The sequence below is a fragment of the Strigops habroptila genome, chromosome 8, assembly GCF_004027225.2.
Source record: "Strigops habroptila isolate Jane chromosome 8, bStrHab1.2.pri, whole genome shotgun sequence".
In the NCBI taxonomy this organism is placed as follows: domain Eukaryota; kingdom Metazoa; phylum Chordata; class Aves; order Psittaciformes; family Psittacidae; genus Strigops; species Strigops habroptila.
Genome location: NC_044284.2, coordinates 6,015,727 through 6,033,135, shown reverse-complemented (window position 1 = coordinate 6,033,135; position 17,409 = coordinate 6,015,727). Strand labels below are relative to the sequence as shown.

At 37.5% G+C, this 17,409-nt stretch overlaps 1 protein-coding gene and 1 long non-coding RNA gene across 3 annotated transcripts in view; one reads left to right on the top strand and one right to left on the bottom strand.

The window, feature by feature from the left end:
• CLSTN2 (calsyntenin 2) overlaps positions 1-17,409 on the top strand; it is a 200,232-nt gene that overhangs the window by 130,546 nt on the left and 52,277 nt on the right. For both annotated transcript variants that reach the window (XM_030494868.1, XM_030494869.1), the window contains exons 5-7: positions 1,884-2,069; positions 6,775-7,023; positions 7,608-7,729. In XM_030494868.1, coding sequence (XP_030350728.1) covers positions 1,884-2,069; positions 6,775-7,023; positions 7,608-7,729 — 557 coding nt within the window. The remainder of the gene's footprint in view (positions 1-1,883; positions 2,070-6,774; positions 7,024-7,607; positions 7,730-17,409) is intronic.
• LOC115611634 lies at positions 12,336-14,680 on the bottom strand. The gene is made up of 2 exons (XR_003992654.1): positions 13,917-14,680; positions 12,336-13,143 (listed from the first exon to the last, which is right to left on the bottom strand). It is a non-coding gene; the product is annotated as an uncharacterized LOC115611634 (long non-coding RNA).

Sequence of the window (17,409 nt, the reverse complement as noted above, 5' to 3'; positions counted from 1 at the left end):
ACCTTCAGAATTTCTTGCAAGGTCTGTGGCAAGGCTGAGATTTCCTTTTTTACAAGTAAGAAATGTCCTTTTTCAGAAGTTTTGAGGAGGGTTAATCAGGAAATGGGGGAGCAGAACACAGAAGGTGATTGCATTGCATGTCTTGGGGGGTGGTTTCTTCCCAAATGGGAAATTAAAATAATTTTAAGCAGTTTTGGTTTGCGTTGGGTTTTAGATCAGCACAATTTGAGTCCATAAAAACAGAGAATGCTGCCCAAGAGAAAATATGCAGGAGCTGTTACCCTGTGCCTGTTTCACTAAGAAGTCCTTTATCTTTTGTTCAAAGTAGAAATTCAAATAGCAAAGAACCAAAGTGTGTACTTTTTGGAAATGTCTCACGGCCATTGATGTTTCATATGTGGAGAATGCCTCCTGTACAGCAGGTATTTATTGAGGTAACTGCAGCATCTGATAGTCAGGCAACACGTGCAGTTTTCAGTAAATTCATGGTATTGAAAGAAAACTGTAGTTTTGTGAAGACAGTGCACTGCTCTTCCACATATCATTGTACAGCATCTAGAGCTGCCTGGCTGCTGCTTTGAAGATACGGGGAGTTTCAGAAATCATGATAAGAAGTGTCTTTTTTGGCAAAACTACAGAGACATTTTTGATCTTGTTTGAAATGCTTTGTGTGTGCTGATAGTTTTATTCTAGATTGTTTCAATTTTCAAATTAATTAAGAGGAAAGTGTTTAATAACAAAACACTTCAGCAAAGCTGTCAAATGTGTAAGTTAAAACAAAAAAAAGGCAGAATAACCTTTAGCCAAGTATCCAGCTGGCATAGATAGGGCAAGGGGGAGTGGCTTTAATCTGGAAGAGGAGAGATTTAAATTAGACATTAGGCAGAAGCTCTTCCCTGTGAGGGTGCTGAGGCGCTGGCACAGGGTGCCCAGAGAAGCTGTGGCTGCCCCATCCCTGGCAGTGTTCAAGGCCAGGTTGGACACAGGGGCTTGGAGCAACCTGCTCTAGTGGAAGGTGTCCCTGCCCATGGCAGGGGGGTGGGACCAGGTGAGCTTTATGGTCCTTTCCAGCCCAAACCAGTCTGTGATGATATGAATCCTCATATATTGATTCTATGAAGATACAAACTGTGAAGATAGCTGAAATACATGTTTTTAAATAATGCTGCTTGTTTTGCTTTTCTCTGAAGCAGGTTTCAAACACCATCATTAATTGGATTTGAAAATGAAATGCTTCAGTTGAGAAGCATAGTGGTATGTATGGCATGTCCAGGTGGCTGCCTGAGGCAGGTGATTGGTGAAGTGTTGTGGGCTGTGAGACATCTGCATGTGCAAAACCACAGATTAGTCAGTTCTGGCTGAAAGTGTGAGTAGTCCTTTCAGCTGTAACTTTCTGTCATTAATACTTCACAACATTAGTAAGACATCTGAGCACAAGAAGTGGCACTGCAGATGCGTTATATTAGCTTTTGGTCACAGTCCAGTGAGACTGATGTATGTAGCCTGGTCCTTGGAGATACTTGTTCTGTATCACAGAACTATGAAATCTGACCAAATTCAGTGCAGCAGCCAGCCTCATCCCTTGTAGTATGTCACAGGGACTTGGACATTGGAGATCCAGACTGATGCCAATTAGCACTTCGTGTCAGGATATGTATGTACTCCATGCCTGTGTGACCCTAGCAGCAGTAGTATTAGTTTTAATTGAGCCTGACTCTCTTTTACAGAGGGGCAAATCCAGTTTTTTTACAACAGTAATTTATTGATGCCAGGTTCAGAACTTTCGTCTTAGTCACCTTTGAGAGCAGTATGTCATTTAAAATTACGTAACTCTCTTCCCTTTTTTCAACCACTCTTGGATCTTTTTGTTGTTTTCTTTCTAGACTGGAACAAACGGATTGAATACAAGCCTGGTTCTGGCAGCAAACCTTTGTTTCCCAGCATTCATCTAGAAACCTGTGATGGACCAGTGTCCTCAATACACACCACCATTGAATTACAGACTAACTACATTGGAAAGGGCTGTGATCGTGAGACGTACTCAGAAAAATCGCTGCAGAAACTATGTGGTACGGACATGGATTTCAGTTGCTATAATAATAATGATTTGGCAGATAAATAGATATGTCATAAATAAACTGCTTCCCTGTGACCTGTAAGCATATGCAGTATGTGGATTTAGCTCAGCTGTTCATTTTGGATTGTAGCAACGAAAATGGAGTGGTTGAAATTACAGCTGGTGCTCCATTCTTTCCCATTTGTTTTCACTGTTTTTCATATCTTTTCCCTGCTTTGCTTCAATTTTTTCCTCTCCTGTTCCTCTTCCCTTCTCTTCCCCCATTTTTCTCTTTCCTCATTCCACCTTTTTGTTACTCTTTTTTCCCTTTACTTGTAGTACTGGTGTGATGTGTAGAGAGATTTCAGGTATAGATTTGACATCATAGAAAGACCATGGGATTTAGTGAGAACTGAATCTCTGTCTGTGTTTCAGTCTCCCTGACTCAGCTTTCTGTTCCGCTGCTAAGTACTCTGACAGAGTAAAAATGAACAAGTAAAGGAACATTTGGGGCAATCATTTAGGCAAAAAATACTTAAGAAACGTGAATTTGAAAAAAGAGATACCCTAGTGGAGAAACATTTCCTAATTATTTTCTACCCTTTTCCTGCTTTTTGAAAACTTGGTCTAAAAGATACAAATTAATTTTGAAAGGTAGATTAAATACTTGAGGATGCTGATATGATTTTGTGACTTTAAGATCATGTGTACAGCAAAGCAGTGGCCACATGTTAAGCCATTCATCTTGTGCCTTTTGAGAGCTGCTGTCTGTCCTTTCCTAAAATCCTGTCATCTTAGAGTCTTCATCTGAAGCCCTCATGGTTTGGAACATTGATTCTCATCTCCTCCACAATGTCTCTTTACCTTGGTCATGTCTGAGCTACAGTAGCAAATGTACAATTCTTCTTTTCCCTTTAAATGCATGGAATTTTTTTGGGGGTGCTTTGGTATATGGTTTGCATTTGCTTTGATAACCACACTACCATGTTGCAGATACATTAAGATCAATGCACTAGCCTTTAAGACAGAATTTTGTAAATGAAGATTTTCAGCCAATGTTACTAAATTGTTAAAAACAGCCAATTCCCAGCAAAAAATAGTTTGCAGTTATTATTGCCAATTACCTGTTGAGATTGGGAAAGTGAGGTAAAGGTGATTATAAGTAGTAGTAGTATGATGGGAGTAGTAGCCTTCTAATAGAATTGGAATATTTTCAACTTCAAAATTACTTAGTTAAGATTACAGAGACAGTTGTCATTTTAATCCTGTGTCTTTATCCAACTGTCTGAGATCCTAGAAAAGCAGGAGAAAGCCCACCTTCCAACAGTATTCATCTTTATCATGTAAAGGCTGGGGATTGATTTCATAAAATATTAGCGTTTTAGTAGGTATGTTACAGCCAAAGTCAAGTTTTTTTGCCTCCTCTAAGAACCTGTATTGGCAGCAAAAAGAACATTGCGTTGTGCCTGGTACACACTTGAACTGCCGATGGCACAATCATTCAGAGCAGATCACTATGTGCAACATCTTAACCACCAAATGATTACATTGACATGAAACTCTAATAACTATATCTGACAATATTATCATTTTAAGTGTAGGTACCTTAGTTGAGGAAGATTGTGCAAAGCCTCAGGGCTTCAGTTTGCAGAGTGTGGCTTGACTACCTTACCTCCTGACACTTGAGCAATAAGAAAGACTATTTCAAGTCATTCTCTTTTTCTCCTGAATAAACTAGATTTTTCCCAATACTAGCCCAGTCTTAATTCATTGTCTGCACCATGTGTAGGCCTAAGCTGGTGAAAAGCAGAATGATCAAAAACATGTCAGCAGGTCTGTCAGTGCCATTGTGGAAGTTGCAGGTAGCCTTTAAGCAGGTGGACAGATGTACTGTCTAACATTACTGCTGAACTTCCAGTTTTCACTCAGCACTTGAGAGAATAAATAGAATGTAAAAAGAATATTTAAATGGGGGGGAATTATTGCTGCTGAAAGAATATTTTTTTTTATCCATGGTTTTCATTTCTTCATAGAGAAGAACAGGTAGAGTTAGAAGGTTGTAATAGGACTTTGATAAAAATGTTGTAAATGACAATGAACTTTACATCAGACTAGCATTTGGACTGGCTTACACTTTGGTATTTAGTATTTATTGCCATCCTTAATGTAGAGGGAGCTCTTAGGAAAGCAGGTTATTTCTGGAAATCAGTTTTCTCCCAGAAATTACCTTATTGTATTTAATAGTTGAATAAACAAATTTTTTGAAAAGGAAGAAAAAACTGGGGTTCTTTTTTTTCCTATCAGTAAAGCTGCAATTGCAGAGAGTGCAGAACTAAGAGATCACAGATGAATATTCATCTGTGCCATATAAAATGCAAGATTGTCTCTCTGTCAATAAGGACCCAGTTTATAAATCCTGTGCTTATTTCTTCATTTATCTGTTAGAGATGCAGATAATTCAGATGTCAAAGACAGTGCATTAAAATTCATTTTTATATGCTGATAGCAGACAAGAAACTGAAATATGGAAACACTGAGTATCAGATTAAGGGCCACGCTTCAGCTGAGAGGGTAGTTCTGGCCTCTCTCCTTTACCCAGGGTTGTGTAGCTTTGTAGGGTGCTCAGAGGAAATTCTTGATCTGATTGAAAAGTACTAATTTGGGCTTGGTTTTATTTGGATGGCTAGCTTACAGCTGAGCCAGCTGTCTGGTCCAGTTCAGCACGCAGCATCAGTATGTGCTTATCCTGGCACAGAGTTTGTAGCACAAACGCGACGGGTGGAGAGGAGAGCTTGGGATGATGTTTGGATTTATTAGGATTGAAACAGTGTGATTTCTTCCAGCTAAATCTCTCAAGCACATAATCCAGTGGTTGTTCTCAGGGCAGGATAAGTGCGTACTAACAGGATGAAGTTACAGAGTAACCCATAAATCTCAAAAAAAGTCTGGGCAGATAAAGTAGAACCTATTGAGCTTGGTACTCAATAGCCAAATGCTTTTACACAAGCCTGACATTAAGTTGGGAACATAAGGTTGTTGAGTCAGAGTTTAACAGGCAATATGAGACTTCCATTTTGGAGTTTTCCCACAGGCTTATTCTAGTGGGCAGATAGATCTTTCCAGATTTTTATGGCCAGAGTAGATAGAGTAAGGGAGGGATGAAGCTTCTTCATTGAGCCCATAATTTTCCTAATACAAGCATGTGCCCATTTAAAAGCATATATCCTTTGCTACACATCATGGTGCAAGCAGTTTCTGTTTCTTGTAAGTTTAAAAAATGGCTATTAAAATTAACACAAAATGAAGTCATTTTATTTTTTAGTGGCTTGAATTAAAAAAACAAAGAGGAAGTTTATCCTAAAGGGTGCCATCTGGATAAACTGAGTTTGATGTATTCCTGTTCATAACATCTGTGTATTAAGCAATGCAGTGTGGTGTATTATCCAGAATTACAACTTATATAATAATTATACTTTGTGCTCAATTCTAAACGTACAAGTGTTAGGCTTGCTATTACTATCCCTTCAAAATAACCTCATTTTACAGTAATAAATTTTGGAGAATTGTCTTAAGAAATTAAGTTACTGAATGATATGAATATTTTCATATCATTACTATAATACTTTGTAAAAAATCCATAGGATACAATTCCACACATTCTTCGCTTAAAATTCTACACACCTGCAGAGCGTTGGGATCTTGTTTCTGTCCTTGGATGCTGAAGGAGGGTGAGATATCTTACTAGTTGCAGTTCTCCATATTCTCAATTGACAAAGCATCAACAAGAATACAAGGGGGGTTTGGTGCTTTGGGAAGCATGCTTTCTGCTAAATGCTGTTTTTCACCAGCTAAGTAAAGGCACTGGGTAGCTCATTAAGTGTTTTTAAGTGTCTGACAATGGTTAAGCTGTAAGAAAACACCGAGCTGTAAAGAATTGTGCTGTTCTGTCAGAGCTTGGCACCACAGTGTTTTCCATTTCTGTTTGGGGTTTTTTTTTCCCCCAATTAATTCTGACAAAAAAATACTATGTAGCTGGAGACCACTTTGTTAATGGTTTACTTCTGGGATGCAGGGGGCCTAATCTGAATTTTGAGTACCACTTAAAAGTCTTACATCTATCAGTAGACAAGAACACATGAAGTTACAACCCTCATGTATTTGCCAGAAGCCAGCATTAAAGTGATATTGTTTAGGGTGAATACTCAGTATGTATTGATATTCTTACCGCCATTATTGTGAATATCCATGGCTGTCTACTGGACATTAGGTGACTTGTGCTACATTTATCCCCACTGTACTGTATTTTGCAACACATCATCCCCACAGACCACGCGTCTTCATCCTGTCAGGAAGGGAAGATGTAAAGCTTCTCAGCTGGATATAGAGAATTTAGCTTTAGTGTTAGCAGTTCTTGAAATAACTGAAGAAATATCTTTAATGAATTTTAGAAAGTAATGAGAAGTTTCAAGAAAGAAAATGTTAAACTGTCTTTTATAGTTTTCAGCGCAATACATTTAATCTCAAGAACTCTTCCTGGCTTACTGTGGTCGGTATTGTACTATGTATATGTGAGGGATTTAACAGTGAAGCTAGTAGGACCAATTGAGTAGTAAAAATAATCTGAAGAGTGTGAATCAGAACCGCAGCCAATACTAAATTAATTTTCGCTGCTTTTTCAGTAGTCTCTCATCATGTTATTCATTATATATAATTTGCAGGAGCTTCCTCAGGTGCCATTGACCTATTACCATCTCCCAGTGCAACAACTAACTGGACGGCTGGGCTTCTCGTGGATAACAATGACATGATTTTTAAATTTGATGGAAAGCAAGGAGCCAAAATCCCAGATGGAATAGTCCCAAAGAATTTAACTGATCAATTCACCATCACTCTGTGGATGAAACATGGACCTAGTCCAGGATTAAGAGCTGAGAAGGAGACTATTCTCTGCAACTCTGACAAGACCGGTGAGTTGGTGTACTGAAAAAGTGTTAGGCAGAGGGCATAATAAAGTTTGTAAAGTGTTACCAAATTAAATTTAATATAATTTGGTCTGAAAAAAAGTTACTGAAATCAGGTGGTGCCACTCTAAGCATTGCTGACTTGATAGCTTATTGAGGGGACTGATGTCTACCTAAGTTTCAAGCGCTGGTTCTCTTCTTGGGTAATCTCTGTGAACACATTTGTAGATTTGATAGAAATGGTGGATAAAATAATTTAATGAGTTTATTTTTTTTATTATTTAGATTGGGAACAGCAGTTCTAATTCTGCATTGAAACTTGTTAGATTAAATAATGATTTGGATTTTATTTGTTAGTTTGGACACAATGCTTCCATAATCAAGACTAATACAGTGTAATCAAGGAAGATGCTTACCATATGTGGCCTCCCTGAGAATGATCCATGATATTGAGAAAAGTCAATTCTTTGAGGTTTTTTTGTTTGGTTGGGGTTTCTCTTTCAGGAATATATTGCTTTCATACACATTCACCTAAACGAAAGTGTTGGTGGTAATTCAGATCACCAGCTCACCACCATCTTACGTTTCAGAGATGAACCGGCATCACTATGCCCTGTATGTGCACAACTGCCGATTGGTATTCCTGTTGCGCAAAGACTTCGATCAGGCTGACACCTTTCGTCCCGCAGAGTTCCACTGGAAACTGGATCAGGTACCTGTGGTTTTCTCTTATTTGTAACCCATCCTTCTTTTCACCCCCTTCAGAAATCAGAGAGAACAGCACAAATCCCAGTATAACTGCTTGGGGAAATCAGAAGTCTGTTGCAATTACATAGCAACTTGTAACTGTTGTGACTCTAATTGGGATCCACATAAAAAGAGATAAATGAGAAAACTTGGTTGAGTCATTTTATACAGTAGGTTTTTTAATGGAGTAATTTCAAAAAGTAAGTAGAAGTTTATATCCTTTGGCAATAGACAGAAACACGACATTGCATATAGTTCCCTAAAAGTTCCTCATTTATCATTTAAAAAAAATCTACTTTATCAGCACAATGGAAGAGATGGAAACCTTTTCAGTAAAGAGTATGCTGACACACACAAAGGCATTTGTAATATATTGTAAATCTAATCTGCAGACTTTTACTTTCATGTGCTGTGCTGTATGTAATTTCTTCCTATTATGAAGAGTATATCTCAAGGAAATTATTATTAAAGAGATAAGAGTTGCCTTTCATAGATTTATTAATTCTAAGCTGGATAAGGATCTTTTGGATGAAAGAAGACAGACTTCAGCAAAGCAGTATTTTCTCAAAGTAAGTTTCTTCATGTCTTTGAGTCCGCCCTATAATACTGAAGATGTAGCTATAGGAATGGTTACTTTCCTAATTCACCTCCAAAATGGATATAAAAAGATAATCTTTGTCATGATTATCAGATGAATGTGGTAAGAAATGGTGTTATAGCACTTGCTTTTAATTTCCACTAACCAGTTTGGAGTCAGTTTCTGCTGTACTTGATATGAAATCTTGTGGTGTCTAGAAAGGGGTTAATTTACATTAAATCCTATTGAAGATAATGTCACCTCAGTTAATGCTGTTCTGAGTGCTGAAGATGGGTTTGTATTTCTAACCTCTATAATAAGCATATAAGTTAATGATAATACAAATTTTATGTAAACTGTTTTGACTTTGAAAGTTGAATGCAATTAACTTGTTTTCTATATCCTTGCAATGAGAAAGGACCAATGTCCTCCCCATAAATGAAATTTGTGTGTAACTTAGCCCTGACAAAATACTGGAAAATACACAGTCAAAGATAATTTTCCATTGACAGGGGATGTATTTAATTGTGTGAAAGAACTTTTTCATCTCTGCCGCCATCTGCAGTTACTTTATTTTTACTCTAATTTCTTCACATCATTTTGATACTTAGAAATAAATTAGACAGGAAAAAATATTTTTCTTTCTTACTAAAACAAAAAAAACCAGCCAGTGCATCCTGAACTATTGTTTTCTCATATCGAGCAGATTTGTGATTAGCCTTGCACTGGGATTTGATTTGCATCCATGTTATTGGTCAGCAATGTATACTCTTTATATTTCTGCTTTGCCAGTATTATTTCCTTGCAGAAGTGCTGCTCATCTCAGAAATCTACTTCTGGGTGGTCTGTTGATTTGGGAAATGTGTACGTATTGTGTATGAAAGTGCACTGTTGCAAAACAACATGCTAAGAGTGTGTGTATCTAACTAGTTAGGTACAAGTGCTGTTTTTTTCTCTGACAAGGGGTAAAGAATGTCTTGTACAAGTCTACAGATTCTGTCTGAAATTAAAAAACCATGGGGAGTTTGACCAGCAGGCTTCTTCCCACATCTTCAGCTGACATTTAAGTATAATCCCAAATACCTGGTGACAGGAACTCATTGTTTGTGGTGTAAATCCTAGAGAAAGACAAAGATTTCAGCTAGGGATGGCTGAAAAAGTCCTTGGAGATATTTTAAGATTGAATTGATTGTACCCTGATTTATGTTTCTGGAGAGAAGTTATTTTGTCAAAGCCATCTCAGCAAGAGTGTATATTAAAGGCAGTCCAAAGTAGTGCTTGACACATTAACTGTTTTCATTTCTGTTGTTTGGGTCTAAACTGTATATTTCATTGTCTGCAATTAATCATTTGTGTAACCTAAAATGTGCTCCGAAATCATAGCACTTCAGAAAAGTTGAGCTGCAGCTGGGCACTGAAAGGAGAACCTTCCTAACTACTACTGAAAACTCCTACATGATGGAAACTAGAGATAGGAAAGATGTTTTAGGTCGTATCATTAATTTCCCTTCATTCAGACACTGTCAGCTGATTTTCACAGTATATTTTCTACTGCTCTTCCTAGATGAAAAAGAATGTAAGATTAAAATCTGATAAGTTTTGTTGTGTGTTGTGTGACCAAACTTTCGTGATGATTAATTTAATTGTCATGGTGGTACTGTTATAAGTTTTGTCATGAAGGGACCTGGTAAAGATGACTTCCTTACTTCTCCAATCCTCCATCTGGCCTATATGATAGGGTAAGTTAAAAGAAAGTAAAAACAAAACATATATGAAGAACGGGCTGGTAAGAAACTTGCAAAACTACAAACTCCTCTGGATCTCAGTATGACAAGAAGCTAGAGCTAGATTTTTAACACCAGATGAAGTGCTGTAGACGTGTGACTGGTTTTAAGAAAATGATCAGAATGTGCAGCCTCCTCTTGCACACAGGAAATAACTGCACATGGGGTGGGTCTGGTAGGGGCCTGAGCTTTCTGAGCTCCATACGGTGCAAAAGTACCCTTGGACACTTGGGAGCTGGTGAACTTCTTAACATACATCTGCGATAACTTCTCCCTTCAGCCCCTGGTGCTATATCCAGCCTTCCTAAATTCCTTGATGAAAAGTATACCAGGACTGCAGCTGAGGTCATTTTATTATGAGATTATGTATATTAGAAATGGAGTTCTGTTGAAATAAGTGGGAAAATGTTCAGTAATTTTAGCAAGGGCAGAACTTCACCCTAGAGATGTAAAATAAGCATTGTCATGCAGGAAAAACCTCTTTGGATCCTCATTTCTGCTGTAAGTTCTTGTGTGTTCCCCATTTCTGGTTAATATAGTGAGAACTGTCTCCTCAGTTTCTGTCCCTTTTAACTGTTGTTTTCTATAGCCTGCACAGAACCAAATCAGAATAATAGTTTCAATATGCATTAATGCATTCCAGCCTTTGGTGACAGTGGAAAACATAACATTTAATAGGACAATGCATAGTGTATTTCACACTCGGTTCACCATGGATATTACATTTCTCATACTGAGGATAGTCAAGCTAAGAGATATTTTTCTTTCCCCTAAATCAACAGAATAGGAACACCTTTGAGTAGGAGAGCAGATCTTAGCCAGGGATGAGCATTTGTTCTTTAACATACTTGTTTTTATTCACAGAGGGAAATGATTTTCTGTTATATACCCATGTTATCATCTGAAAATAGTCTTCCAGTCCACAGGCAAAATTGGTACCGATCCCATTAAAAAACAGGGAATGCACTGCATGATCTGGAGTCATTCTAAGTCAGCAAAAAATAGATAAGCATGCAGAAAGTTATTGTTTCTTTTCTAAGATGAGATAAATTGCTTTGAATAATCCAAAACAAGCCTGCAGTGCTTTTCATTGTGGAAAAGCCCCAAACAATTACTTTCATAATAGGAACTAGAGAAAGAGGTTTAGGTAAATCTGAGTATGATGCATCCTGTCTCTGAGTGTGCACATGGATGTAGAAGGATCAAGACAAGGCCGCCAGTTTGCATTTAACCACTTCATTGACCACACACAATAGCTGTGCCTGAAGAAAGCAGTCTTGTCCAGTCAATCCCTTCATTCCCATTTACCTTTTAAAATGAGCTAGTGTGCACGATAGATCAGGAATTGACTTTTGGAGAAATGTGTGTTATATGGTACGAGGACACAATGAAAGGGATTATTAGGTATCTGGAGCGTTTCTTAGTTAAGTTAGCCTTTTCTAGTAAATAACAGTGTCTATGAATGAAAGCTGTTCTTATGTGCTGGATTTTTAGACATTGGTTGGTTGTGTGAATCTAGTTTTGGCAAGACAAATATTCACATTATGAAAGCCTTAGGTGGCCTCCTCCTTGAGAGGCTCAGAAGGGAGTAAAATTAGTGAATATTTATGGAAAGTACATAGTATTCTCAGGATTAAGGGTGCATGGAGGGGACAGGGTGGTGCAAGCTTCCATCATCTCTGTGCACTGAATTTTACCTCTAGATAAAGACCTCAGGCTTGTCAGTCCCATACTTTGCAACGTGATGTGCTATTGAAAGTTAACGTTTTCTTTTTTTATGATGGAGTTCAGTTCATTTTCACTTGAAGCTCAGAGGAGTTTCTTATGCTCTTATTTTACAAATCACTTATTTTACAAATTGATACGCAGACCTCTACTGCTTTATGCACACATCTGTAATAACATTACAGAAAACAGTAAGTTAGGTGTTTTCCTACAGAGCCAGGAAGAGATTAATGATAAATGAATCATGCTAATCCTGCAACAGAGATGAAATAATTCCAGGATTTAAAAAGTGTTTGCAGCATCCACAGCACCCCATGTGTCTTACATTATGGCCCTGTCTATTCTGACACAGTTTATTTACCAGTTTCCATCCTTAAATGCTATTATGACAGATTTTTATTCAACACCTTGCTTCAAAACAACTTTTGCTAGAACAAGGGTAAGTCGGCAGTGCTGATAAATTCTTTGAGGTTCCATTGAAAGAAGCTTTTTTAATACTTATTTTTAATGCAACTGCAGTATTACTGCTAATTACAAAATCTTGACAAACAAATCACAGTGGCTTTATGATACAGAAAATTCCTTTAGGACAGCTCTGAAGTATTCCCTATAAATTGACCTTGGTCAATTTGGTTTTAAGCATTTCTGATTTCTGCAGTTCAGCCCAGCGTGACATGCAATGACTGCTCTGTGCTTCTGTAGAACTTCTGTGACCATGAAATAATGAGAAGTATTATGCTCTTAAAGCATACTGTGGGAAGACCCCCAAATCAATTTAATTTCATACATATATATAAATATATTTATATCTTGATATGGAGTTATTAATACACCTGGACAAGCTGGATTAAAGTTTCTGTTAACTTGCTTTGTTTCTGCTGTACTCTGGGAACTCTAGAAATACAAAGCCTGGAACAGAAATTCCCAATCAAACTATGCATTTTTGCATAGTGTATTGTCACATTTGTTTTCTTATTTATTGGCCAATTTTAATATTTGTATTTTACACTGTCCCTGATTTACCAGTTATGCCACCAGCGTCTGTACAAAACATGCACAGACTGTTCTGAAAATGTTGCTGAAGAGCAAGATCTGTTGCCTGGGTAAGGTTGCAGGTTAGGAGATAATGTGTGTTATCAATAAATATAAATTTATTTATCTATGCGCATGAGCTGTTTATTGCAGCCTTGGAGCCGTAGTTTCTGGATGCCCCCAGTTCAGAAAGTAAGTCTGATGTTGGTTTTCCATTGATTTACTTTCCACGTCTGGATAGTCTCTTGTCAACAGCAAAGCCTAGAAATGCATATGTATAAGCACATGATGAACAATTAGGTAAAGATGCAAAACTGAGCAGCTTTTTTGTTATACAGTTACAAAATAAACACGGGGTGCTGCCTAGCTGTAGTTACTGAACTTGCTTGCTTGCTTGATGCAATTTAGCAAGAAGAAAGGTGAATTATAATAGAATTATTTTGTCATGACCAAACTATGGATCTAATTTACGAAGACACACTGAAGTTACAGCATGACAGCACAAAGACATGCTGCAGCTACAGTACATAATTAGGGCGTTCAGATGCTTTATCTGTCACTATGATTAAGGAATTTCATTATTTAAAGCTGTAATTAAGCCATCCATGTTTTTGAAACCTATTGTGAAAAGTATTACATGTTACAAGTTTCAGGGCTACCAAAGCAGCTCACAAATCAGTTTGCAAACTCTCATGCTTCACTGCAGTGTTTTCACAGTGCAACAGTGAATATACTTTATAGGGAAAGGTTCTTATTTGAAAGCCAAATACCTCATTTTCTAATGCAGTTATTTTCTTGCATCCAGCAAGACAAGGCAAAAAAAAATCCTCATTCCAGGATTTTTTTGTTGTGCTCTGGGAGTGCTGGGTATGACACATACGAGTTTCATTAAGGTCATCACACACTGCAAGCGGGTGGTTATATTGCCAGGTTGGTGACTGTGTGCCTTTCTCTGAGGGTAATGGAGTCTCTTCTTATGGAACAGAGGTTGGGTAGACAGTAGGAAATAGCATGGCCTTACAGGGAAGACTTACCTAGCCCATATCCAGAGCAGAATTTATGGCAAGAGGGAGTAATTTGCACAAGTCAAGAACAGGGGCTGGTTTGAGAAGATGTATATTAGTAACTGGAAATTCCGGCAAGTAAAATGGTAGATCACATTTTGGTCAGATCCCAGTGAACTCGGTCTGCCACACTTAGCAAACTGAATGGAAATCTTCCTATTGTATTGTTGTCCATAAACCCAATTTGTTACTGGACTGTTAAACTGAAGCTTACAGAAATCAAATTCTTTGCTACTGAAATACGCATTAAACTTGAACTGCTCATCTTCCCAGTTTTAGCCATTAAACTTTATTTTCTTATGTTTATTACCCAGATTGTAGTGGATGTACTTGGTGCAACCTTGCAAGAGAGATATGGACTTTATATGTCCTCATAAAATTCCTTCAAGCCCTGTCATGTGTGACTCTCTAATTACTACCTAGTATTTTTAATTGTATTATTATGGGTGCTAATGGTTTAATGAAACTTATGTCAGTAATTTGTCATGTGCAAGTAGCCACATAAACAGCTCCACACCTAAAACTGTAGGAGACATTTAGCCTTAGTACGGATTTATCAGTTCTCACTGTACCACCTCCCTAGGTCATCAGAACCAATGTTCTTACATACAGAACTCTTGGGATGTATTAGGAATGACTCTGGTGGGAAAATTAAATGTATGAGTTACATGATTTTAAAGAAAGACCAATTGTATTTTTCACAAAGAGCTTTACTTTTTCAAGATTCTGACTGTCTTAACTGCTTTTGTATTCACCAGACTTTCAGGAGAATTGATATCTATTAGTCATATTGAACTATTATGATATTAGTGGGCTTACTTGCTGCAGAAAGTAAAAAATTCCTGAGGGGTGTATTAAGCATCTGCAAAGCTTATAAGCCAGTGCATCCGCTGGTATAAAATGGCCTTGTTCTCAATGCAACTGTTACTGCACTGGCTGAGAACCTAAACCTTTGCCTTTTTACCAAACAAATGTATGCTCTGTAAGAGCAGCTTTTCAGGAAGGTGAGGATAACTGTGCAGTTTTTTAATTCAATGCCTCTGATTAGAAATGAGTTCTTCAAGTTGTGCTTGGATCTGTGAACTTTGCCAGAGCATGACAGAGCCAGGATTGCTTCAAAATTTAACATTAACCAGCATTTCAGCTCTGATTATGTTACAAATAATTGTGAATCCGTTTATAGTTTAGTGCTGGCTAGAAAATGGAAATCCTTATGAATAATTTCATGGCTTGAAAGCATTTGTTACGTTAGAGTCACATATTCTTTGTAAGCTGGAAATGAACCCTCAGAAGCTTCCTAGGCAGGCAAAAGCAAGATCCTCGCTTGAATTTTCCATGAGCGGAAAGTGTTTTCCAATGAAACAGTAAGTTTCTAAGCACAACTTTAATGTTAAGAATTGCAACTTTATTGAATCATAATTTCAGGAAAATTCCTGAAATGCTTTATTAATATTATTGATAGCTGTAATATTTTTATTAGTCTTTTTTTGGTTTTTAGTATTTGCGTAAATACTAGTAATAAAAATCCTACATCAGCAAATAAATTTCCAGAAAGAAACATCGTATCTGTTGCACAAGGTTCTGCTTTCATATTGCAGCTTACCTTCCAAGTTTCAAAGTATCCTCACAGCAGCCAGGTAAATTTCTATTCCTAATTTACTCACAGCTGCTCAAAAAGAAATTATAAGCTGCAGGCTGGTAGCGCACAGATCATCCAGGCCCTGCACTTGTGTTCTTCCAAATGGACAATTAATGGTATTCAAGACACTGAAGAATTTCACTGTGTTTGTTTCAAGCAGTTAGTCAGGGTTCAGGCTCTTGCTAAGTTATTTTCCCATCTTTCAATGATTGTTTTATTACAAATTCAGCCTTTTCCCTTTCAGTTTGTTTACTCCAATTAACTTGTGGACTCAGTCTTGTTCAGAGCAATTTACTGTTGTTGTTGAAATTGGATACACAGCCTGCATGGCGTTTTTCCATTCTTTGTTTAAGTGGCCTCAAGCTTGCTGTCTGTCACTGAGGCATCTCTGCTGACATCAATGGATTTGGATGCACTCCCAAGTAAGAGTTTGCTGTAACGCTCCATAGCCAGCACAGAGACCCTGATTTCAGATTCAGTCTTAATTTTCTGTGTTCTGAATATTTAACTGAATGTGGCTGATGTAATGAAGATTATTGCAGTAACTTTCTGCCTAGTGCTCAGCTAAAGTAAACAGATTAAGAATTATGATTCTCTATATTACAATTCAAACATAAAATGATTTTATTTATCTAACTTCAATGTGTGTGCAATAGAATACCATACTACTTTGTATGCAGAGGTAACAGGAAATGCCCAGTTTCCTTCAGAAAGGAAGGAAATTCAGACCTTTCTGAATGTCATACTTGGATTTCTCGCAGTACTGTTTTTCCCTTCCTTGGCTGTCACTTTCTAGTTCAGGTGGACTAATTGTGGTTCGATATCAGAAACACAGCCCTGAGCTGGCATACTATTCACCTATGGCCTTATCTTTAAGTATTTAAGCAGTTTCAGTGGTCTTCATGAAACTATCCACATGCTTATATATAATAATATGTATTTTTACATATAAAAGCCATTCTAATTTGAAATTTCAGTGGTGATTTTCATACACGTTAAGCAGTTTGTTTTGGTTTGGAATTTAGGCATCAGGAATCAGTCAAGAAATAAATGCACCTACATTACTCACCAGCCAATTAAAACACAGCCCTGCCTTCCTCACCCACCTTTCAGTTTTATGTTACACATAGCAATGGCTTAGACTTATGGAAACATATTTAGCTTGGTAGAGTCTTACAAGTGAAGATTTTCTGCAAAGCCTTTAATTGCTTCCCTTGGAAGTTTTCAGGAAAAGAGTGAAGTCTCTTTAATTGTTCATCACAAAGCTTTTCATAAAGGTTTAGGAAAACAAGTAATCCTCCAATTTCATAGAATCACAGAATGGTTTGGGTTGGAAAGGACCTTTAAGGTGACTTATGTAGTTCTAACCCCCCTGCCAGAGGCACACCACTTCCACTAGACCAGGTTGCTCAGATTTCTTTTTCCTCATGCCCTGGACAGTTGGGTAACGAGCCGTCTTTTCAGCATTTGAAAGCCTTCTGCAATCCTTCAAGTCAATGAATCGGTTATTGATGTACATGGACTAAGGTATCTTAGACTCACCACCACAAAAAACTTTATCCTTTAAAACTGTGTAGACTCCAGGCTTAGTCCTCCTTTAATTCCTACATGAAGCAACATTTGCTTGAAAATTTGAAAGAAAATATCAACAATTCAGTATTTTCTAAAATTTGCACACTAAATATATCAGTTTCTGCTAGAAATGTCTGAGTTCCAAGTTGTGGAGTTGCTACTTTCAAGCTTTGATATGAAAAAAGTATGTGTGTGTGATTGCTATTGAGACAACAACTAACTGTGAAAAACATCTGCCTTGAATTCCGTGAC